This window comes from Petromyzon marinus, chromosome 4 (genome assembly GCF_048934315.1).
Source record: "Petromyzon marinus isolate PM22_M1 ecotype Great Lakes invasive population chromosome 4, UKy_Petmar_22M1.pri1.0, whole genome shotgun sequence".
NCBI classification, from domain to species: Eukaryota; Metazoa; Chordata; class Hyperoartia; order Petromyzontiformes; family Petromyzontidae; genus Petromyzon; species Petromyzon marinus.
In genome coordinates this window covers 12316705-12341204 of record NC_133670.1, presented here as the reverse complement: position 1 = coordinate 12341204, position 24500 = coordinate 12316705, and the positions used below count along the sequence as shown (strand labels likewise).

Genomic DNA, 24500 nt, shown 5'->3' with positions numbered 1-24500 from the left:
ATCTACAACTGTAAGTAAGTCAATATACTAACAGCCGTCTCACTATTCTGAACAATAGGCATTGACTGAAATGTTAACCAGTATTTTGGCTGCTGTAATAGAATGCCTGTATTGACTGTTGTGAAGTGCTTTTGCTCTGCCTATATACACAAGACTGTTTCTCCTCTTTGCAACTTACGATTTCTTCCAGCAACTGATCATAGAAGGAATTACACTTATTTCGAGACTAAGTATTATATTGCTGTATTTAGATGAATTTGTAAAAAAAATATATATTATCATAGCTGCTGCTTCAATAAAACAAAATTTGGAGAGCATTTTTCACTGTGGAGTGTAGCAGATGGTCTCGAATAGAGCATGGGATATGTGTACCATACTGCAAGTAATGCATATGTAAATAAAGATTGTAAAAATGTTTTGACGAGGTCTCATTTTATTTCTAATCTCATTCCATTTTAAGTGATATGTTAAGGGGAAGCGTAATGATAATTACCTCCTCAAGAACCTTTGAAGTGGTAACAAATTTGTGCAATGTGAATTTAAATTTTGGAATATTTTTAATTAAGAAACAGCTTTAAGAGGCTTTAACAAAAAAAGTATATTTATTTATTTTAAGAGCGAACATCAACAAAATGAGTGATAAGACTTTGGATTAAGGGAAAGACTTTTGTTTAAAATACAGCTTTGTGGTTTGTTTTGACATCGGCACAATGTTCTTTACAGGGGCCAGATGCCATCGCAGGCGGAAATCAACTACCTTAACCGAGCCAAGTGGCTGGAGATGTACGGTGTGGACATGCACGCTGTCAAGGTGCCCTCACTCAAGATGCAGCAGCCCACACCAACTTGAGCACATGACCTGTGGTCTGGCTGGAACTCGGGGTCGTAGTGACCTTGTTTATAATTTTGTTTTATGAGGTGAATAGTGATGAATGAGTTACTTTGGGTTGAATATGTAACAGATGATAAAGTGTAGGTGCTGTCTGGAATACTCTTTTGCATCTTGATGTGATAATATGTTTTGATTTGTGTGTCAAGGGACGCGATGCCAACGATTACACCCTCGGCCTGACACCAACTGGAATATTGGTGTTTGAAGGAAAGACAAAGATTGGCCTCTTCTTCTGGCACGTGTTACAACTCTCATATGTGTAACCACATTATCACATGAGACACATTACTGGCATTATTTTAAAATAAAAAATAGGTAATTCCTCGTTTACTAAAGACGTAAATTTAAACTACATTTTACATTGGTTTGTGACACGAATGAGGCAATAAATGCTAGAAATTATAAATGCTAGAAGTTTCGAATGATCTGCTTTCTAGCTGTGCTTTCCCACCGTCTACACCATTTTTGCAACACGTGAAAAATGTATTTCACTTCTCTGGAATGTAGTACATTACTAAAACTGCCAGACATTTACTCATGAGCTTGAGTGCCTGCCATGTGCTGTCTTCTGTTGTTTGTTCCGAAGAGGTCAAAGTTCATCTTGCTACTGGCACACTCAATGCCCCTTTGCTAGCCGGTGCTGCATTCACCTCACAGTGACAGCTGCCTCAAGTGGTCTCCTGCCAAAGGGCATGTGTTGCATGAGCGGTGCGGTATACATATTAAGTAGTGATGATAATGCAATGTGCTCCCTGCAGGCCCAAGATCACGCGTTTGGATTTTAAGAGGGACAGGCTGACGCTGGTCGTTGTGGAGGATGATGAGCAGGTGAGTAATGTACTCAGTCGGAGAGCTCACGATCCTTTTTTCTCAGGTATGGGAAATATTTCCCAAGCTCGGGTCATGTTGGTAATGTCGTAAGTGTCACTGGCAGGGTGTACCATGCTAAAAATGATGTAACATTCTTAATATATGTGTACGTAATTATAATATGACTTTTCATTCCAGTTTTGATATCACTTCTGTAATATTTAATAAAAAATATATTTTGTGAAATTACAGTACTCCTCAATGATCATAATCTCACTAGCTATTTAAAAAAAAAACATACATGGGAGATAGGGATAAGAATATATATAAGATATAGGTTTTTTTTTTTTACAAATGAACAGAAATTCCAATTTTACCCTGCTGCTATACAGGCTGCCGGAGAGCGTTGAGTAAGTTCACCGTGTGTACGGACAGGGCAAGGAGAACGAGCACAAGTTTGTGTTCCGCATGGACCACCCCAAGGCCTGCAAGCACCTGTGGAAGTGCGCTGTGGAGCACCACGCCTTCTTCCGGCTGCGTGGCCCAACACAAAACGCCAAAGAGAGGCAGGACTTCATCCGCATGGGATCGCGCTTCCGCTACAGGTCAGGGTTCGTGGCACAGGTGCGCTTCTTTGGTCAGTCTCCTCGCTCCTCGCATCTCTACCATGGCAGAAAGAGGTCGCGATTCACCGGAGGAAATATCAAATCGCGTACCAGCTGTGGCGGCCTGTTTGACGTACGGGATTGTTTGGCGCAATGAACGTTACTACGACAGCTATTTGAAGATGGTTGTGGAAATACAGCGTGGCGTTTCCTGACTTTTTATGATGATGATGATGATGACGACTACGGTGGTGTGTCGGCAGTGGGCGTACTGAGTACCAGACAACAAGGATGGGCAAGGCACGCCGCTCCACCTCATTTGAGCGCAGGCCAAGCAAGCGTTATTCCCGCAGGCCTTCCTTCCAAAAGTGTAAGTGGAAAATAAAAAAAATAGTCTGTCAAAGCAACACTCAATAAATTTACTCACAAAAATGTCAAGAAGGAAAGTTAATACCCACAGACTGCGCTTTTGTTTCTTAGATAGATTGGTTCATTATAGTATCCTCGTTGAAAAGAACATTCTCGAATTCATGGTGTTTTTATCAAGCAAATTACAAAGTGTTGGTGAGCTTATCAATGACAAGAAAAAAATCCATGGTTTGCATTTTCAAATGTTCTTTCTATTTTGCAGTTAACGCTGTGCAAAGAATTCCTCCAAAAAGGTTAGTTTCTTCTGACGCACTTAAGATAATATGAAGGTAAATTCCGTTGTGCAACAGCCTCATTCTGAAGGGCATATTAAAGTTTCCTTTTGCAAGCCACATGGTGATGTGTAGTGAGTGGGGCACTGATTTGTACTGCTACACAAAATAGTTGGTAAGCAGCTTGCTTTGCATACAATCCAACGGTGATAGGTGCTGCGGGTTATGTTTGAAGTGAACGATGCAGTGTGTCCTCTCTTGTTTCTGACTATAGCATGTGTTGTTGTTCGTGTGCTTGCTCCTCTCCGCGTTTGCAGCATTACGACTGCTACAGCAAATAAACAGGTGAGCTTCAACTCGAGTTGCCACCCTTTTTCCACAAACTTAATTGGATTTACTGTACAGCATTTTTCTTAGTCGGCCTAAGTCAGGGATCGGCAACCTGCATCTTCATGGCCGTATGCGGCTAAGTATGGACTGCTTCGTGACATTACTAAGTAAGGACCACCGTCTCGTATTCACGTGAATTGCGGCTCTTGAAATATTTTTTTTTTACTGAATTATAAAAAAAATGGCTCTTGGTTGCCAACCCCCTGGCCTAGGTTTAATAAAACTCTGCAAAATTCTGTCGTGAAATTCACCAAGATGCATTCAATTCCTGCCACGCTATTACAATTTCCCAGACTGTTTATACTATCATTGCAACTTGAATTGTGATAATCAAATTTACCGGTGAAATGTTACATGTTTAGTATAGTGCCTTTCATGAATTGTGATAATCAATTTACTGGTGAAATGTTACATGTTTAGTATAGTGCCTTTCATGAATTGTGATAATCAATTTACTGGTGAAATGTTACATGTTTAGTATAGTGCATTTCATGAATTGTGACAATCAATTTACTGGTGAAATGTTACATGTTTAGTATAGTGCCTTTCATAAATTGTGATAATCAATTTACTGGCGAAATGTTACATGTTTAGTATAGTGCCTTTCATGAATTGTGATAATCAATTTACTGGTGAAATGTTACATGTTTAGTATAGTGCCTTTCATGAATTGTGATAATCAATTTACTGGTGAAATGTTACATGTTTAGTATAGTGCCTTTCATGAATTGTGATAATCAATTTACTGGTGAAATGTTACATGTTTATTATAGTGCCTTTCATGAATTGTGACAATCAATTTACTGGTGAAATGTTACATGTTTAGTACAGTGCCTTTCACGTTTGATTCGTTATGTGAAGTGTTGTTAAATTCATTGCGCAATGACTTTGTTGGTGCCCTTTCTCTGGTTCCTTGTGCCTTCTCATCCTCGGTCCCAGCCTGGGTCCTCATTCCCTGAGGTTGCATCTCTGCCTGCAGGAGGCATGCACCTCGAATCCAACCAAATGGCCAGCAACCCTCGGTGCGTAGCCTTTAACCAGCTCCTACAAGTTTTATTTCAGCACATCTGTGGAATTCTATCATGTTCACACATATTTGCAAATCACATTGTGATGCAGGATTTTGTGTTATTACAAGTTTTACATTGTCACATTGTATCTTAGAACTGTTGAAATGTGTAAGCTTCAATTCAATTCGTGGCTGCCGATTCTTCCGCTCGTGCTGTTCTCCGATTGACATGATTTCTGCAATGTTTGTACGTGAGAGAGAGTAAATGTGAGTGTGCGCGTGTCGCTTTGCCAATGTGAAGGTGGGGGGGCTGGCCAGTTCGTCTTTTGGTGGTGGCTTTCCCCCCTCTGGCTTCTGCACAGCCCTCATCTGATTTGTTGGTCGCTTTTTCCAGATTGATTGGTTTTGGTGTTCCTTGGTTGGCTTACTACCTGCCAAGCAGAGATTGGCTTGGCAGGGGTGGACGCCCAATTCTCTGTGCTGTAGTAAGTGGTGGTGGTGGTGAGCGCTGCTCTACTTTGTATTGGCATTTTGTCCTTTTAAAATATCTGGTGGGTCTCTTCCTGTCTGATGTCCTCTGATTGCTGCTTTTGTAACCGAAGAATAGATTGTTTGGCCACCTGCTGATCACGCAGAGCGGTATTGTTGATTGGTGAAGATTATTTACTCTGCTGTTAAATGGGCAACTATTATGTTAACAGCTGGATTTAAGCATGTATATTCATGGTTAGAAAACAACAAGGCTATAAATACCTAACTCATTCGTGGGAATGCTGCATGTGTAGTCCAATAGGTAGCATTTTTTACTTTCATAATAGCATGGTTAATTACTTTATAACAAACAAATTCGTTTTCTTAGCACCTCAGTATGTAACATTCCCATAAGAAAATACACATTTGCATGTGTACACGACATCAAATCAAAATACACTCTTTAGTGCCTCATGCCTGCACTCTTTTGCCCCTAATTAACCCATTAAAATGTTTTGCAATGTTTTGACTTATCTTTTCTAATAACAAAAGGCCATAAATGTGCAAGCCAATCTAATGATTCTATTAATGGCTGATTGGAAAAATGCACTTATGGTTGCATGCGCACACGCAAAATGTGCATTCGTGGTGCTTGCTCGTGCTCGCTTTTAGAAGCAATTATGATGCTAATGCTCACCGGCTGCAGCTGCAACCCCCACTCCGCTTGTTCACAGTGCTCACATTTGACTTGCTAAGCAGTACCCTGCTGCGTTATAACCATTGGCATCGTTTGGATTGGATGAGCCAGCATGCACTAACAAACCCTTCCCAACGACCCCACTTGTGAACCTCAACGCAGGCCAGCGGGTGAGCCCAACAGGGTGCGGGTGAACTCTGACCCCGCACGAGAGGAGTGGGGTCACGGGATGGGCCCGAACCAGGGAGGCACCGGGCCCGCTTATCACGGAGGATCCGCTCACAGCCAGCCCACCCCCACCACTGAGCTCTGAGGATGACTGCGGATATGATGCGGCGAAAACTAAAATCCAAACTAAATAAAAATGAAGGAAAAATATATAGAATGGTGAAGCTTTCAATGAGAAAGACGGAGAGACGAGTGAGTTCACAGGCTCAGCATTGCTGACATTCTGTTGTGCATGTAGAATATTCCTGCAGCACTTATCGGTAAACATGTACACTTTTATGTACAAATAATTCCTTCTTGTAGAGGAAAAAACATACTCCAGGACTGTATTGTTGTTATTGCTGTTTAACATACATAGCTAGAAGTGGAAAATCTTGTTTTTCAAACTTGCAGTGAGCTAAACATACCTCAAAACTAAATTTTTTGTAGAGTCAATGCAGTGCAGTATATTTTGCTTCCTCCAGTTCGGTGGATTATCTCTGAGCTCTTTGTTTGAAGTTTTAAATATGTTTAGCAAATATTCCTAAAGTAGGTTCTTCACAAATATAACTTCTGCCTTTGACACTTACAAGCAAGGGATGATAATAAAAAAATGTCTTTGAAACATGTTTCAAAATCACAGTCTAGCTGAGAAATACTCAATTATTTTATTTTACAAAATCTGTTTTGTATTGTGTGTGAGCGAAGGTGCCCATATGTAACTGAAGCAGTTTGGTATGGTATTGGAGTATGGTGATTGTGTGGCTGAGGTTGATTTCAGGTTTTATAAAAGCCCCTCCCCACTTACCCCCACCCCCTTCGTCCCCCACATAATCAGATCTATTAACCCGCACTTCCATTTAGCGCGGTTGGCTACATACGGTGCGAAAGGAGTTCAACATGCATACATGTGCTGTGTTATGTGCGAATAGTGATGAGGTAGCTACATGGAGAATGGTATCAGTCTTCCAAAAATCTGTGTATGGTTCCCAAAGCAAGGCACAATGAACTGTGTAAGCTGCCAAACCTGTCAATGTTTGGAAAGTGCATCAAGATGTGGGCACAGTAACAGTGCTAATCCTTGACCGGTGGCACTTGTGGCCTGTCAAAGCTAGCTTTGTGTATTACTACAATCATACTTGGGAATCAGTGTAGTGATAAACAGAGAGCTCTTGTCTTTGTCATTTTTCAGGTGAGCAGTTGAAAAGATAAACAAAGGTGCAATGAAAAAACGCAAGCACACATTGTTTATATGAGACATTTTATTTGTTTAGCTTAGTGAGAGTTTTGATTGCACTGCAATCATATTGTAGAAAATGTACCATTTGATTTGTTGAAATATAATCAGAAATATTTAAAAGAAGATTTAACTTGCATCTGCAGTGCTGTGAACCATCTTATTCTTTTAAGGTTACTGATTACTCAACCGTTCTTCTTTTAACAGCTTTGCAGTTGTTACGAACATTGGTGGTGGATTTGTTAAGATGCAGGGTAGGATGGATATATGAGTTTGTTGTTTCACCGTGTTCCGTATATGGCTTTAATGCCAAAGCTGGATATATTTTTTGAATGGAAATGTTATATTAAGGACAGAACAAGCTCTTTTCATGAAGTATACCTAACTTTCCAACCATATATGTTTATAAATGCATAATGTGTATATAACGTGACAATTCTATCTGTATTTATAGTAATGGCCTATGACCAAATCACCTGGATTTGCAAGATTGAGCCTGGATAGTCCATGGATGGGTGGGTGACCACCATGGCCAACAGGTTGTTTTGCACCGTGGGGACACCTGGTGGACAGCAGTGCAGCAAAATAACATTTTGCAACGTACTTGTATGCTCCCATGTCAATGCTCCCCACCTGCAACAACTCGCACTGAATCCGCAGTGATCAGCATGGTGAAGTATGGTCTAAATGATCCAGCAGTGGATTTACAAAAGGCTGTGCAATTACATACAGTAATGTATGCTTGGATTCACAGCGGTTCATTTATGAAGGGCATCTTCTAACATATTACATTTTATTTTGCTCACATTTTTGCTGTATTCCAGTCACTGTTACATTTTCACTCGTACACAAATATATTTCAATGAAAAAACCGATTTGCATTTAAGTTATTTTCTTACTAGCAAATATTTTAATGTAGGGACGAGTGGCTACTGACTAATTTCAATGTACAATATTGCTTGCAGTTATCAAGTATACTCAAATTTAATGTACTTCTAGCCCTAAATATAATGGTCAGCAGATGTAAAAAATATATTTTGCATTGGCTCTTTAGGTGACGATTTTACCTTGTGGCTTTATAGAAATACGTGAGTGTATTTCTTATATATTTTTGCTTAGATGTGTGCTTTTTCTGTAATGCAGGCATCTTCAGAATCATTGATTGGTGGGGTGTTTGCTGCTGGGTGTCTGCACTGAGCAAACCACTTGTACTTATTTTCCTAAACCACAGGTCTCATTATTGCATGGCTGCTCAGATTTTCTTTATCCCATTTACCTATATCCTGTGCTTCTTCTCGAGTCACATCCAATGTTCTCATATCTCATTCCACCACATCTTTTAATATCATCCTAGGTCTCCCTCTACTGCTGCCCTGCACCGGCATCCTCCAATGCCCGTGTAATTAATATCTTTATTTTTGTCTTCTCATCACATGTCCCATACTATCCCCATCCTAAAGCTCTAACTCCTTCATTCCTCCTCCTCTACCTGAGTAGAGCAACCACCTTAGCATTGTCATCCATGCCCTTCCAATGCACTCTAATTTCACGAAACACCTGTGCACGAGGACTTGTATAAATCTTGCTCAGAGTATATCGAGTGCTCTTTGATGCAGGTGTCATCTGGGAAAGTGCTAAAGTAAAAGTCAGGTTCGAGAGAGAGAGTGGTGCTAGAGGTGTGGGACTACTTCTGGCCTCGAGCTTAACTGTGTTTATTCCTCACTGAGTGTGTGGGTCTTCCAGATTTATATGGCGCTGAATCAACACCTAACCACTTTAAATGTAACGGTGTACTATAAATGCAGTATACATTGCTTTGTGCGTTTGGGGATGCATAGTTGAAAATGTGTACGTATCTCTTCATTTAATTTCGCATGTATTTTTACTAACCTACATATACACAATGTGCTGCGTCGATGCAAGGGGAGGTTGAAATGTGTTTACACTGTGAGAGCTCCAACAAGTTGCATCGATCTTACACTGGGCTTATTTCGAAGCGCCGTCTTTGTGTTAAACATTACAAAGCAATATGTTCGTTTTGTTTGGGGTGACTGTTGAAAAATAAAATATTAAATGTGAGTCTGCCCGTAAATTAAATATTCGATTATATTTTCCATCATACGTAATTGCATTGGCACACTGTATATAAGTAATAACCGTGAATTAAAGTACGCAGTGAACTATAAATAAATCACAGTGATTTAACAAAGTCACACCTTATTCCAATTGTTTACATCGCCCATTTAACAACACTTAAAAAGACATGTGATTCTGTAGGAAGCTGTTGTGGCATGTAATTTAATGTCATCATCAAAAATTCTGACGACGATTATAAACTTTTAACATTGACACAACCTTGACCTGATACCGCCTCAATAGCAGAAACTTCTCATGGGACGAGGCTATTATTCTGGCATGCCCACATTCCTCTACAGAAGTGCTTTTGCACAGATAATCTGCAGTGTTTAAAAAAAGTAAACCTGAATCCTTTCGGGGCAATCGGCGACATTCTTGGTTTTGTGTTGCAGTAGTTTTGAATTCTTGAGTGGGCGATCGTATGTGAGAAACTGCCTTGCCCTATGTATACGTATGTGTGTTTAGCAGATGGTTCCTGCATGCTTTTTGACGAAGGGCTTCAAGGCAGTCTGTGTGTTATCATGGTGCTTTCCTATGCAAAGGAGATGGATTCATGACTGATGTCTGGAATGTGGCAGTGTTTATACATTTGGTCAAGCCTGGCCTTCGTGTTTGTTAAAACACCATTTTTCAGGGCAAAACTACGGGAAGAAGAAGATATGGAGATTTAAAAACATGTTTGGCAGGTTCATGACAGTTGAAGTTCGGTTTGGGGGGGGGGAGGGGAGGATATGTGTGTTCTTGTTTTGTCTTTTTGTGGTGCTGGCCACCCACCCTCTCGTTTGCCGGTGCCAGCCTCCATAGGTGCTCGCTAAAAGCACTTGCTCCTACAGTCTGCTAAGGCCACAACGGTGGGTTTTTGTCTCTGCGCACCGCAGCGGAGAAGACTTCTGCCAGCAACCCCACGAGATCTCATGGCCAGCTAGGCGGAGTGCCCTGCGAAGCAGCCTGCTGCGGGAACAGTGGGGCAGCTGTGACCCACCACGTCTGTGCTGTGTGTAGCGGCCCCTCTGTGACCCCAGGCAGCAGCGACCTGCCCGTCACGGCCAATGACGACGCCGCCGACGCCGCCGCCTCCGCTGTTGCCGCGGAGAGGCTCGTGCCGGGCTGGTTCCCCCATCGCGTGGCTTCACCCACCAAGCCGATGGCCGCAGACCCAGGTAAGGGCGTACACGACACACAATAGGTGGTGGTGGTGGTGGTGGTTGGGTTGGATCGCCTTGAATATAAATGTGTCGTTAGGGGCCGTCCATAAATGACGTCACGCACCTAGGGGGTGGGGGGGGGGTTTGGGAAATGTGACGTCACATCGAAATGCGCAACTTTAAATAAACATAGACAACACGTTCTACTTAATTAAATATACTCTTTAATAAATGTTTTCTCCTACAACATCAGAGTGCTGCGCCACATTAAATACGCACTACAATGACAATAGTTTAAAGCGATTTGAAGCATGTTTTATTTGGGGGGGGGGGCAGAGCTTTGTGACGTCATATTTGAGGGGGGGTCTGACTTTTTGTGACGCTGTGTGACAAGGGGGGGGGGTCAAAAATCGTCCAAAATTGCGTGACGTCATTTATGGACGGCCCCTTAAACCCACCACCACGCTGACACAGCCAATTAGTAAGGTTTGTCATGTCAACAAAACATGCCAATTCGTGACTAGTTCAGCACACTGGAGTGTTGGAGAGTAACCCCACAACAGTTCTAGTTCAACTACTCTCCAACACACCGGTGTGCTGAATTAGTAACGAATTGACGGGTATCGTTTACGTGGCAAATCTTAGTAATTGGCCTGTGTCGGGTGGTGGCGGGTTTAACGACACATTTACGCACTCTAACCCAAAAAAAACCTCTCGTGACGGATAATATTGGTCGCGAAAGCCTACTTCGTCTTTGTCCGCCGCTCTTCTTTCCACGCATGGCAAAGGTGAAAGTCACCTTCGAGAGGAACCATCGGCGCGGGCGTCCCTGTGGTGACAGATACACTTCAGATATATATACACACACACACGTTAGGTGTGTGTATGAACATTAATTCAGGTGCACACCGCCACCGCTGAAACCCTGTACATGCCAATGTTGGGCCAACTTTCGCACGTGGTTTGGAACCGTCGGACAAACGTTGGCCCAACGTTCCATGTTTACTGGGGCGATGCCTTGTGCTGGGCGTTTAAATGCCCCCCCACCACCACCAACCCCCGCCGGAGTCCTGCAGTTGATTTTTCACGAGTTGCATATATCATGCCACCTGCAATGTACAATGTTCAGTCTTTGTTCATGTAATGAGATCTTTCACACAAGACTAGTATTAGTAAATGCGCGTGTACAAGAAAATACTACGTTGACTTTTCTATCTACGTGGCTTCACCGAAAGACCCAAAGAACATAAAAATACTACAGTATATTTGAAACCGGCTTTCTAAAAATGCAAAATATAATTATGGCTCGGTGATTTTTCTTACAAGGTGGATTAATAACCTTCCCCGACTTTTACATGAATACAATAATAGTAAAAACATTACAGTTACTCATACAAGCCACTGATTATTCCATTTCTCTGAAGTACCTTACACAGAAATGTTATTCACCACAGTTCCTAGAAATATGAAAAGATCAAAACCATTCAAAATAATTATGACAAACACTAATTAATCCTTCTAAAAGCTCTAGCACACATGTTCCGAGATGAGCACGACTACGTGTCTGTATTGTTCGCAAGTGCTTTTATACATTTGCATGTGCTTTTCTGAAGGTGTTATTGTGCACCCTTAACGTCCCTGTAAACATACCAACGTTGGGCAAACCGTGGCATGTGGTTGGAACCGTTGGGACTAAAGTTGGCCAAACGCTACGTGTTTACCAGGGGTTGTACTCGTCTGTGTGTGCGCACCACGAGTCGCTTGTGTACGTGACTGCTTTGTCCACATCTGTGCGTCTGTGTGTCCGCGCGTGTGTCTATGTGTCCGCGTGTGTGTCCGCCCATGTGTGTGCTTGCGTGTGTCTGCCCGTCCGTGTGTCCGTGGAGCCAGGCTATGAGGAGGCAGCTGCACGCCTCAAGCAGCTTGAGATTGAGAACAGCCCAGCGCGCCCGGCCCGCAACCCACTCGACATTAATGTCAACAACCTGGCGGTACTGCTTCCTCACCTCCCAGCCTCCGGCAATAATCTTACCAAACCAGTCGTGCTCCACCAGCCTAATGGAATATGCAAATGTCTTGTCAGAGCATTCGGAAATTATTGCGTGCCGTTTGTCCTACACATCCCATTGTACCGCTGCGGTATGAGTGGTCTCATACGCGACTGCATAGAGGACGCATGTGACGCTAGGTCGCACTGAGTTAAACAATGGCCCGGAGGCACTTGGCCTCCAGTTGAGATCTGAACAGAAAGCATTTCGACCCACAAATACCAGACTCTACTCATTCCATCATCAGCCATCTCGTGCTATCACGCTGTTGTTTTTGCATGGTGGAGAAGTTATGAATGGAAGCCAACTTTAGATCTCTCAGTACATGTGTAGTGACATTGAATGAGTCACTCTAGCGCGTGGCGCTGGGAGATTGGTAGACAATGGGATTGGGGGTAGCAGTCCGTTCTACCAGTTGGACATGTGGGCGAGGCACGGAGCCATCTGGGGGATCCAGAGGGGTGCGGGGCCGAGGGTAGAGCCTGGCCACGCTGGGGAGGATAAAAGGCGAGCTCCGACTCACATTCGGGGCTACTGCCATCTGGAGTGGAACTCGTCGTGCTGTCGACGTCGTGATCTTCGCCTCTTCAAGCTTTGGGTCTCGCAGCATGTTGGCTATCCTGACCCAGTATGTAGTTATCCCCTATGGCAGTGAAGGTCGGGATAAACAAGAGAGACCTCCTCGTGTCTCTGAATTAGTACGCTACACATGTAAATAAAAATTGGAGGGAAAACAAAAAAACACCTTATGTAACATCAATGATTCATGGGTTTTTTTAGTTAATTAACGTCAAGGAAAATACCTGCAAAGTTATTCATTTATAAGTCTTTACCTCTGCTAACTGAGACCTCTTTACCATGCATTAATTTATGGTGGGTAAAGTAAAATGTTTGTTATTGCACACTATACTGTACTGAATTGTGCATGCAAAAATGTTACATTTATATACAGCACATTGTATGGACTGTAAGCAGTCATTCTCCTGTAGCCACTCCTGGCTCTACAATGCATTTCAATATTTAAAAATAAACGTTTCTTGAATCAACTTGCAACTCACATTTTCTGACAATTCGTGTGAATTGCGAAGGGGTCATGAATCATAAAATACCAAAGCTAATATATTCATGAATGTATTGCAAAGATTTTGCACCATAGTGGAGTTTGATGGACATGTCTCTGGATTCCCATGCAGGTGGATAAGGTGAAGTTAAAAGAGAAGACTTTGAACACCTTCCCAGCAGCCACGGGCTCTCCCTCTATTCCTCTGTCCAACCTTAACCCAATCTCGTCGGTGACCATTGGTGCCTCAAACAACCAGGGCACCATCCAGGCCGCCTCCTCCGACACTTGGCACGAAGACGGCTCACGCACGGTGCAGCCCAATCCCTCCAGTCCCATCCCTCCGCACGCCTTCAGCTCTCTGCTCTGTTCGCCGGCGGGAGCCTGGCCTCCCCCTGGTCTCTTCATTGCAAACCCAGGGGCGGGTGCACCCTGCCTCTCTCTGGACCCGTCGCTCAAGAGCAACATCCTGAAAGCGCAGGTGGAGGCCGTGCTGCGTGAGAGCGGCAAGGTGCGGTGGCATGTGACCGAGTGGGTTCACAATCTTCACCCTTCTTAAGTCTGCGACAGTGTGCACAATAGACGCAGTGGTGGTGCACACCTGTAAGCCAGAATTTTCTGTCGAACTTAGACCCAATAAAGCAAGGGGATGGTCCTTGCCTATTTAATTGGCAGTTGACCAGAATTGATTCAAGCAAGCCTGACTCTGCTGATGAGACATTCTATTTCGAAACCAGTTCAGGGTTTGCCTGTATTGAAACATTGCTGCTGAAATTCTGCATTCCCACCCACGGCTTGTGTAAGAAATACTTTAGAAAAATTACATGGACTGACAGATATTTTAAGAAGACATCGGTTATTATTTTGTTATTCTGAAGAAGGGATTGCTAGACTTTGTTGAGCTGTCATTTGTGACCAGGTCACTTCTGGAAAAAAGCTTAATAGCTCAGTAGGCTTTACCTGATAAGATACAATAGCTTAGTTGTATTCATATGTTTTTACAGTGATTTGTTTACCTTTCCTATACTTTGCACTCCTATCGTGTTTTTGTATTGTTGTTGTCACGTTCTGACCCGCTCCTACTGGACATCTGTGAAAAAGAACTTTATAGCTCATCGGATTCCTCGAGTGTAAACACATATTCCTATTCTGTCTTCTTGTGCCTAGACATACATCTTAAGTGGTATAAGTTGGCCAGTAGATGGCAGTACAGTACAGTAAAGCTTGTTGAACTATTCTTATACACGGGAGTCTCCAGGTACTACTGACTTATTTAACCTCGTGTGTAATAGCCCTCGTTAGGAAAGTGACCAAACATGATCACATCTCTCTCGGGGAAAATAAAGTTGCATATTCAGCGAAGCTCTTCTGTATGACTAAAAGCTTAATTTCTGTGGTATCACAACATAGCTTATACATATTTATATATCATCGTAATAGCATAAGTGACAATGGTCATGGTGTAGTGCATGTTTATTCATTTGTGTATTGCCTTTCAGGTCACGCAGGATGATATTAATATTTCACGTCGGAGCACGCATGACCAAGGGGAAGCGTTCCGGTGAGATGCACACGGGAGGCTACAGGGGGGCAGCCACCTCTTGCTTGTCTACACATTTCTGATTCGTTCATTACCCATTCATCACTCGGAGGCATTGTGGAGTTATGGTTAGTACACTGTGCGCGTAATTGATTTATCTATACATGTATGCTGGGGAAAAATACTATTGTGATCCATTCTGTGTTTGAGTCATTGTGCATTTATAAGTGCAGTAGTTCATTCTTGTGTGTGCCAATTTGTTCAGGAGCTAAATGCCAATGTCGAGGTCTGCTAGCCATGAGAGGTCCTCAGGAGAGATTTTGTGTAGTCTTTATACTCAGGCAGGAGCGTAGACTGCAGTGGTTTACTATGTGGCCCATAGTTTAGATTGCATGGCCACAGTCGCACTGTGGATTGTCTTTAAATTTCCACAAATCAAGGAGATGTACGCATTGACCTGTTGATGTTCTGATGCGGTCGATGGCTACGGCATTGTCTTCGAGGAATCTCAAAGCCAGGAAGTGCGATGTTTGGGTCTAGAATTAGGTGTTTATTCTGGATGTCCATGTGCTTCCACTCTGTTTACCAGTGTTCTTCTGGATCATTTATAAATATGGCATGCATATGCAAGCATATACAGTTTTATACATATCGATATACTTTTGTAACTTCACATGTATCCAGTAATGGCAGAGTTTAAGGTAATTCGTATTGTCCAACTCAAGTTGTCTGCGTGCTCTATCAGCCGTCTAGGTCCAGCACACAGCAGCCTGCCTGTAGCGGGCGCACGAGACACGGAGGAGTCTGGCCACGGCGTTCGAAAGAGCAAATTCCCAAGCCAGCATATCACGTGAGAGCCCCATTTGTTTTCTGTTTCTTTACTCAGTGCAATTCTAAAAGACTGAAAATTCTATCGATTATATTGAGGACTAATTTTGTAAATTAGCCTCGCTTTTTATTTATCTAAAAAGGCATTGAAGAGGAAAACATTGAACAAATAAACTGTAGGAATACATTTCGATTTAAAGCTTTTGTGACTGCAATGATTCATCTTCTTTGGTTCTTTCGGTAAAGTCACGTAGAATGAGAATAAAATAATAAATTGATAAAATAAAATAACACAATAATATTCTCACGACGTTTCGGCCACAACACAAGCGGCCTTCATCAGGTGAAGGGGGCGAGACTGTCTGGTAGGACAGCGCTGGAGTGAGAGAGCCACGTTCAGATCACGGCTTTTAAGCCTCAAATTTCCGTACCACGGATAGCTACGGGCCCCGTTCAGACGGACGAGTTCGTCCATGGTCGGAACAGAGGAGGGGGAGAGAGACAGCTGCGAAGCCCTAGTATACTCCATGTTGTAAACCGTACCATTAACCGTGGTGTGAGAGGTATTAAGAGGCAATGCTGGCGAAAGAGCTGCGGTCTGAAGGTCATCGTAAAATTACAATTAATTAAGAACAGAAATGATTTAACACATCTTTCCAGTGGTTACTAAGCCTGAATCCATCTTCTCGGTTGAAATTGTCTCTGTGCTTGTATATGTGAATGGCCTCATGAACGAATCTCTCATGGTAGCCAGTTGGTTTGCAAAGAACCTCCGTCTTGGAGAAGTCAATGTCATGTGAGCCCACTGAATTGTAACAGTGATCTGCCACGGCAGAGGAGTTCGTCTTACCGTGTTTCAAGTCTGCTTTATGTTCGCGGATGCGGTCCGAGATATGTCTTTTGGTTTCTCCAATGTAGCTACTACCACAGAGGCACTTTAGTTTGTAAACGCCCGGGTACTGTATGTCTGGAAGAGCATCTTTTACAGATGGAACTAAATCACGGATTTTGTGTACTGTGTTGAATCGGACCTGGATCTTGTGTTTATTCAGGATTTTGGAGATCTTTTTAGTGACCCCTGCAATGTAGGGTAAGGTGATGGTTTTGGGTGGCTCCACAAGAGGATCCTTCTTCATGACTGGAGTGATGGCTTTGCGGATTGTGTAGTCGGAGTAGCCATTAGCCCTGAGAGCCTGGTGTACGTGCTTGAGTTCACTGGTAATGTGTTCCTGGTCGGAAATGCATTGGGCTCTATGGTATAGAGTCTTGATGAGGCAGTTCTTCTGGGATGGATGGTGGTGGGAATCCGGTTTCAAGTAAGCATCTGTATGGGTAGCTTTCCTGTAGACAGAGTGGCTCATTGAACCATCATGTCTCCTTTTAATTAAGACATCCAGAAAGGGTAGTTTGCCATCTTTTTCGACCTCCATGGTAAATCTGATGGCTGGGTGTATGGAATTGATGTGCTCGCGGAATTGGTCTAGAGCAGGCTGGCCATGTGGCCAGATGACAAAGGTGTCATCCACGTACCTCTTCCATAAGGTCGGGCGTAGAGTGGCAGTCTGGATGGCGTCAGTTTCAAATTTTTCCATGAATACGTTGGCTACAACCGGAGATAGGGGGGAGCCCATTGGGGTGCCCTCAGTTTGTTTGTAGAAAGTTCCATTCCAGGTGAAGTATGTGTTGGTTAAGCAATGTCTCACCAGGGGGGGTACATCAGTATGCAGTCCTTGATGAACCAGGTCTTCAATGATAGCGATGGTGTCAGGTACCGGGACTTTGGTGAACAAGGACACCACATCAAAACTGACAAGCAGGTCGTTTGGGGACAGGGAAATGTCTTTGATTGTCGATACCAGGTGAGTAGAATTTAGTACCGCAGAGGTGGTTTTTCCAGTGAAAGGTCGCAGTATATCAGCCAGAAAACGTGCCAGTTTGTAGGTGGGGGAGCTGATAGTAGAGACGATGGGACGAAGGGGTGTATCTTCTTTGTGTATCTTTGGAAGGCCATATAATCTTGGTGGTCTGGCAGCAGAGGGTTTCAACAGAGGGTTTCAACAAATTTGAGGCTTAAAAGCCGTGATCTGAATGTGGCTCTCTCACTCCAGCGCTGTCCTACCAGACAGTCTCGCCCCCTTCACCTGATGAAGGCCGCTTGTGTTGTGGCCGAAACGTCGTGAGAATATTATTGTGTTATTTTATTTTATCAATTTATTATTTTATTCTCATTCTACGTGACTTTACCGAAAGAACCAAAGAAGATGTAGGAATACACCCAATGTGATCTGCTTGTGGCAAGAATTAATTACGTGTTAAACATTGATGCGCCGTCTGGCATGCCTACAAACAACATGCATTTTATTTTATTTAAACGAGACTCGCAACTGCCTCCCATCATCCACCGGTGTTAAATATATTCATACTAGAGCCTTGCCCTTGTAGAGCTGGGATTTGGATGAGCACCATCTAAATCAGTTTGAGTCTTGTGACTTTGTTTAATGTGTAAACTTATAGCTCATCACTGCTGCTGTGCTTGAAACTGATACCTGCGGTCTTATTTAAGTTAAAGGAATGGATTACATTACATGGTGCGGCATCCACGCTGTGCATGACCAGATGTTTTCATCGGCTCTGTCTGGGCTCTCCCTTGGCATGTGATCCCAGCGATGAGACCTGTGATGGGACGAGCCAACTGCCTGTCCCCAATGGAGGCAGTGGCTGCATCAACCTGGCAGACCAGCCGATCATCACCAGCACCCCGGCAAAACCGTTGGTACAGAACGTGCCCAGGAATGTGTATTATTAACCTGTTTACTCTCACTGCTGCCTTAAACCGACTTTCATAATTTATTAACGGCTGGATGAGCTACTGTTTGAGCATGACAGCACAATCTGCATGCAATATACAGTGAAGGAAAAACGTATTTGATCCCCTGCTGTTCTGTACGTTTGCCCACTGACAAAGAAATGATCAGTCTATAATTTTAGTGGTAGGTTTATTTGAACAGTGAGAGACAGAATAACAACAACAAAATCCAGAAAAAACGCATGTCAAAAATGTTATAAATTGATTTGCATTTTAGTGAGGGAAATAAGTATTTGACCCCCTCTCAATCAGAAAGATTTATGGCTCCCAGGTGTCTTTTATACAGGTAACGAGCTGAGATTAGGAGCACACTCTTAAAGGGAGTGCTCCTAATCTCAGCTTGTTACCTGTGTAAAAGACACCTGTCCACAGAAGCAATCAATCAATCAGATTCCAAACTATCCACCATGGCCAAGACCAAAGAGCTCTCCAAGGATGTCGGGGACAAGATTGTAGACCTACACAAGGCCGGAATGGGCTACGAGACCATTGCCAAGCAGCTTGGTGAGAAGGTGGCAACCGTTGGTGCGATTATTTGCAAATGGAAGCAACACAAAAGGACTGTCAATCTCCCTCGGCCTGGGGCTCCATGCAAGATCTCACCTCGTGGAGTTGCAATGATCATGAGAACGGTGAGGAATCAGCCCAGAACTACACGGGAGGATCTTGTCAATAATCTCAAGGCAGCTGGAATCATAGTCACCAAGAAAACAATTGGTAACACACTACGCCGTGAAGGACTGAAATCCTGCAGCACCCGCAAGGTCCCCCTGCTCAAGAAAGCACATATACATGCCCGTCTGAAATTTGCCAATGAACATCTGAATGATTCAGAGGACAACTCGGTGAAAGTGTTGTGGTCAGATGAGACCAAAATGGAGCTCTTTGGCATCAACTCAACTCGCCGTGTTTGGAGGAGGAGGAATGCTGCCTATGACCCCAAGAACACCATCCCCACCGTCAAACATGGAGGTGGAAACATTATGCTTTGGGGGTGTTTTTCTGCTAAGGGGACAGGACAACTTCACCGCATCAAAGGGACGATGGACGGGGCCATGTACCATCAAATCTTTGGTGAGAACCTCCTTCCCTCAGCCAGGGCATTGAAAATGGGTTGGGGATGGGTATTCCAGCATGACAATGACCCAAAACACACGGCCAAGGCAACAAAGGAGTGGCTCAAGAAGAAGCACATTAAAGTCCTGGAGTGGCCTAGCCAGTCTCCAGACTTTAATCCCATAGAAAATCTGTGGAGGGAGCTGAAGGTACGAGTTGCCAAACGTCAGCTTCGAAACCTTAAGGACTTGGAGAAGATCTGCAAAGAGGAGTGGGACAAAATCCCTCCTGAGATGTGCGCAAACCTGGTGGCCAACTACAAGAAACGTCTGACCTCTGTGATTGCCAACAAGGGTTTTGCCACCAAGTACTAAGTCATGTTTTGCAGAGGGGTCAAATACTTATTTCCCTCATTAAAATGCAAATCAATTTATAACATTTTTGACATGCGTTTTTTTATTTTTTTTGTTGTTATTCTGTCTCTCACTGTTCAAATAAACCTACCATTAAAATTATAGACTGATCATTTATTTGTCAGTGGGCAAACATACAAAATCAGCAGGGGATCAAATACTTTTTTCCCTCACTGTAAATCCCGGGAGGGTGAGTTCTCGCAAACCCATAATACCATTCGCATCAATAAAATATGCTCTTTGAGAGGTCAATATTAGTTACCTTATGGAGTGACTGACCCATGCCATATGTAATTCCCACCACTGGTTCATTGACCTATTTGGGAATGAGCACTAACTAATTGCTATTTGAGTGGGGACAACACCGGCGTTTACATCAGTAATTAGAGTTGTAGTCCGAAAGAGATAGGAATGGGGGAGGAGGGGGAGGGGTGTTGGAGTGCATTTGCTTATTCCCAAATTTTCCATCTTCCAGCCCAGCTTCCTAAGCCCCAGGCTCCTGGGCTCGGCAGTGGAGACACTCGTGGATGTGAGCGACACAACACCTCTGGTGCGTCTGCAGATATATGTATACGCTTGCCCATGTGCGTCGGTGGTGTGTCCCCTAAGTTATCTCTCGGCATGTTAACGCTTTCCCATTCTGATAACGTACGTGTACGTCATCAGTTTTTGTTCCGTTAAAGTACATGTCATTTGTTCCCATGACATGTACTTTATCGGTACTGAGGCTCCTACAAGGCCATGTGGGAGGGCGTGTGGCACAGTTTGGCACCAGCTATTACACAGTGTGCGGTCGTGTCGCTACAGTTCTCTGTGGTGAGTACAATGTCTTTAAAAACAATGGCGCTATGCCTCTCTAAATACAATTAGTGCTAACCGCTTGCGCGTTCCGAGCTTTAGGGGTGAATGGGACCCACCCTGCAACTTGCAGACATCTCAGAATAGGAAAGCGTTAATAGCCGCCACCAATAATCTTGTCGCATGTATCTCGAGGGCGTATTTACCTGTAGATAGGGCAATATATTTCCCTTTTAGAAGAGCAACTTTGTGGTCACAGTACTGTTTGCATGGCACACTTAAAATTTTATCACGTGAGATTGCAGCCTAAATCTATTGCAAGTGGTAATTGCTTACAAACAAGTTTATTGCTAGTGATCCTAATCAATGATAATGAATGTACAGCAATTAGACCTGATAAAGTATTTGTGTTTTCAAGAGTGCATGATTTGAAACTGTAAATCAGGGCCATCAATAAGGGGAAGTGGCAATTTATTGGAACAACGTGGATATTTATATTCTTAGTTTTTTCGGTAAAGTCACGTTTGCAAACCGACACACCTGATGATGACCGTTTGAGTTATGGTCGAAACGTCGTGAGAATTTTTTTATTGTTTTATATATATTTTGTTATTTTGTTGTTTCTCTTCAACGTGACTTTACCGAAAAAACTAAGAATATGAATTACTGCAGTCACGAAAGCTTTAAATCAAAACGTGGATATTATTCACATTCAAGTTAAAATTGCTGCTGGAAATGAATACATTGCCATGAGTGTGCATGTGTAGCGGCATTGTTAAGCGCAACATGTATACTTGCCTGCATAGCAGTATTGTATGAGTCACGAGTACAATAACCGTTGACAGGGGTGAGGAGGCCAGAGCCCACTGCGGGAGGGGGCTGGGGGGGGCCAACGGTTGGACCCAGACCCTCTCGAGACAGGACGCTTGGGAGAGGAAGGATATAAAGGGCAGCAGCAGCTCTCCCAGCATGAGTCAGTCCGCACTCACCTCAAGACTCAAGACATCGAGATAGTGCCCTGGGACTTCCGACCTCCGGCCCTTGTCAGTGCCAGGAGGAACGGCCCAGTGGCGGTACCCATTAAGCAGAGTATAGTGTGAGGAGGGCACACTAAGTGTGAGGACGCATCATCCTCTAGGCTATCGGGTGGGAGAGGCCTTCACCTCTCTGTGTTAGGGACGTTCTCTACCGTTAGAGTAAATAAAGAGTGTTGCCTACGAAGAAGTCTCTGCCTCCTTTGTCAACACTACACTTGTGCATAGCCTTACTCTGTGGTCTGCATCTTCTTGGTGTGTACGCATATATGTTGAGTGCAATAGCTGAGTTAACACTTTTAAGCCCTGTGGAAGAGCGAGTTATTCATGAGGAAGAAATGCGACGTGGTCTCCTGGTGCTGAAAAAGCATGTGCATGTCAATGACCATTTGACAGCATCCAGAGTCCAGATGGTCTGTACACATTGCACACCACGTTCTGTCTGCTATGCAGGCAGTGGCAGAGCCAGGATATTCAGGTAGTGGGGGGCAACCCCTCCAGCAATGAAAAATGATAGAGGAGTTGTTAGTAAGTAAAGAGTTGTTATTAAGTAAGGACTTGTCCCTTGCTTTTTATCTGACGCGTCTGCGGCGATGGCGCAGCCATCGATCGAGGGTCGAATTCGAACCGCGTTGTGTGATCGGGATCGCGCTCGCTGAAGGTGTTGATGCCTTCAGGGAAGTCGTGTACTATGCGCAACTGCGCACAATTCTAAGTCACTTATAACTGCTTTGCCGTTACTTATTGCCAATTATGGACTCAGACTATTGTCCTATCATCTCATAGAGTCCCTGGCACGTAATAATATGCTACACAGTGGCAGTGGGGGTCGCAAAATGCCGATGTATTACTAATAAACCCCAATGATCCAAACGAAATTAGGGATTTCGATCGGATCATTGGGGGAGCACGTACCACCCCCCCCCCCCCCCCCACTGGCTCCGCCAGTGTATGCAGGTGATACAATTCAAAATTAATCCAAAGCCCCCATTTAATTTCCATCAGATAACATGGTCGTTTATACCATGTTAATTTTAGTCAAGTACTGTGACTTAAGAGATATATTAACTCTCTTGTGTTAAGTTTGTGCTTGTGACCGTATGTACCAATTCTTTAACCCACCACCCGTCTTATGACTGTAAGAGGAATACACATGTTTATTTTGTGCAATACAACTTATGAAATCCACAAAATGTTTACCAATTTCCCTGCAGGTCAATAAACAAGGTCACAAGTGTGCATTGTGCAATGAGAGGGAAGACGGTCATTACTTTGCAGATCCGAGCTCAGAAATTGGGGAGGGGGGGGGGGGGAAGTAACAAGTGGGAATGGGAAAGTGAGAGCGAGTGAGTTACATGAATAACAACTTGTGTTTTTCACTTTAATATCAGTGTTTTCATTTTCAGATTCCTGACGTGCCCAGCAACCTCGTGAAATACCTGACTCCTCATGCAACAGTGGGCACTCCAGTTAAACCACCCAATATATAATTGTTTTGATTGTTTATTTAATATTTATTTTTAAAACATACACAAATCACAGCCTTGTTTTGCTGCTTCAAACGATAAAAAGTTAAAATATTGACCAAAGCTCACATGACTAAAAAAATATATAAATGGTTGGATAATTTATCTATATATTTATTTCTATTAACCCCTCGATTTGTGAAAGCTTGGATAAATGCATGTGGTTCTACTACATCAAATTTCCACTGAATCTAATGCCTTTTCATGGTCTATTAAAAGCTAGGAATAAATGTATTTGAAAGGCATTTGCCCATCAGAGAATGTGATTGATAGTATGTATGTGGTTAATGGTCGAAAAATCTTTCCTCAAAACAGTTTTTTTGATTGGTTGAGGGGGTGGGGGTAGGAGATGGATGATCTTAGCCATGGCTGAGAATCAAACTTACGTAGATGAGTTAATCGAACTGTATGTAAATCACTTCCCTGTATTTTGGCTAAGTATATACATTTCAGAAAATGAATGTCATCAATAATTCCTTCACTAATGGCAGTAGAGTATATCACATGAAAATATCAATATTAATTTCCTTTGATCAGGTAATTAAAGTACCCAGGATATTGAGACATCTCACATATTACTTAGATCTATAATTAGACCCTGGTGCTGTGTGCGCTATTGAACCGACTCAACCTCGCTTTCCAAAGCCTCAAGCTCGCTGCAATTGTGTGTTCATTCAGGTGAAGTGTGCCGAAGATAGTGTGCCACTGACTGCATGCAAGCCGGGCATGCGGAGCACCGTGCTGCTCGAGACAAGTTTTGGCCCTGTGACGAGGAGCATCCCGGCGATGCTCGGGAAAGACCCTGTCCACGAACTCCCTCCCAGGTCACCCGCACCATCATGATTATCACCGTTGGTGTCAGTGGCGTTCTCATCACCAACATCGGCAGTACCTTCACAATCATCCCCATCATCATCATTGTAATGATCAACAGCAGCAGCAGCAGCCACCTCATCATCACCAGCAGCAGCAGTATATTCATGCTGATCATCCGCATCATCACTGGTTACTGACATCAGCAGCCACCACATCATCATTGGTTATTGACATCATCATTGGCATGATCATTATCATATGGCATCATTCATGTC

At 43.4% G+C, this 24500-nt stretch overlaps 1 protein-coding gene across 5 annotated transcripts in view; it reads left to right on the top strand.

The window, feature by feature from the left end:
* Window positions 1–24500, top strand: part of LOC116938703 (band 4.1-like protein 5) — a 45051-nt gene that overhangs the window by 18261 nt on the left and 2290 nt on the right. For 2 of the 5 annotated variants that reach the window (XM_076056802.1, XM_076056836.1), the window contains exons 8-24: window positions 724–811; window positions 1039–1127; window positions 1651–1720; window positions 2138–2307; window positions 2571–2677; window positions 2939–2969; window positions 3266–3293; window positions 4278–4360; window positions 10098–10255; window positions 12131–12231; window positions 13482–13859; window positions 14848–14909; window positions 15634–15738; window positions 18381–18489; window positions 20527–20601; window positions 23290–23352; window positions 24088–24233. In XM_076056802.1, the coding sequence (XP_075912917.1) occupies window positions 724–811; window positions 1039–1127; window positions 1651–1720; window positions 2138–2307; window positions 2571–2677; window positions 2939–2969; window positions 3266–3293; window positions 4278–4360; window positions 10098–10255; window positions 12131–12231; window positions 13482–13859; window positions 14848–14909; window positions 15634–15738; window positions 18381–18489; window positions 20527–20601; window positions 23290–23352; window positions 24088–24233 (1863 nt within the window). The remainder of the gene's footprint in view (window positions 1–723; window positions 812–1038; window positions 1128–1650; window positions 1721–2137; window positions 2308–2570; window positions 2678–2938; window positions 2970–3265; window positions 3294–4277; window positions 4361–10097; window positions 10256–12130; window positions 12232–13481; window positions 13860–14847; window positions 14910–15633; window positions 15739–18380; window positions 18490–20526; window positions 20602–23289; window positions 23353–24087; window positions 24234–24500) is intronic. The other 3 variants (XM_032946195.2, XM_076056827.1, XM_076056820.1) reach the window with 3 other exon arrangements.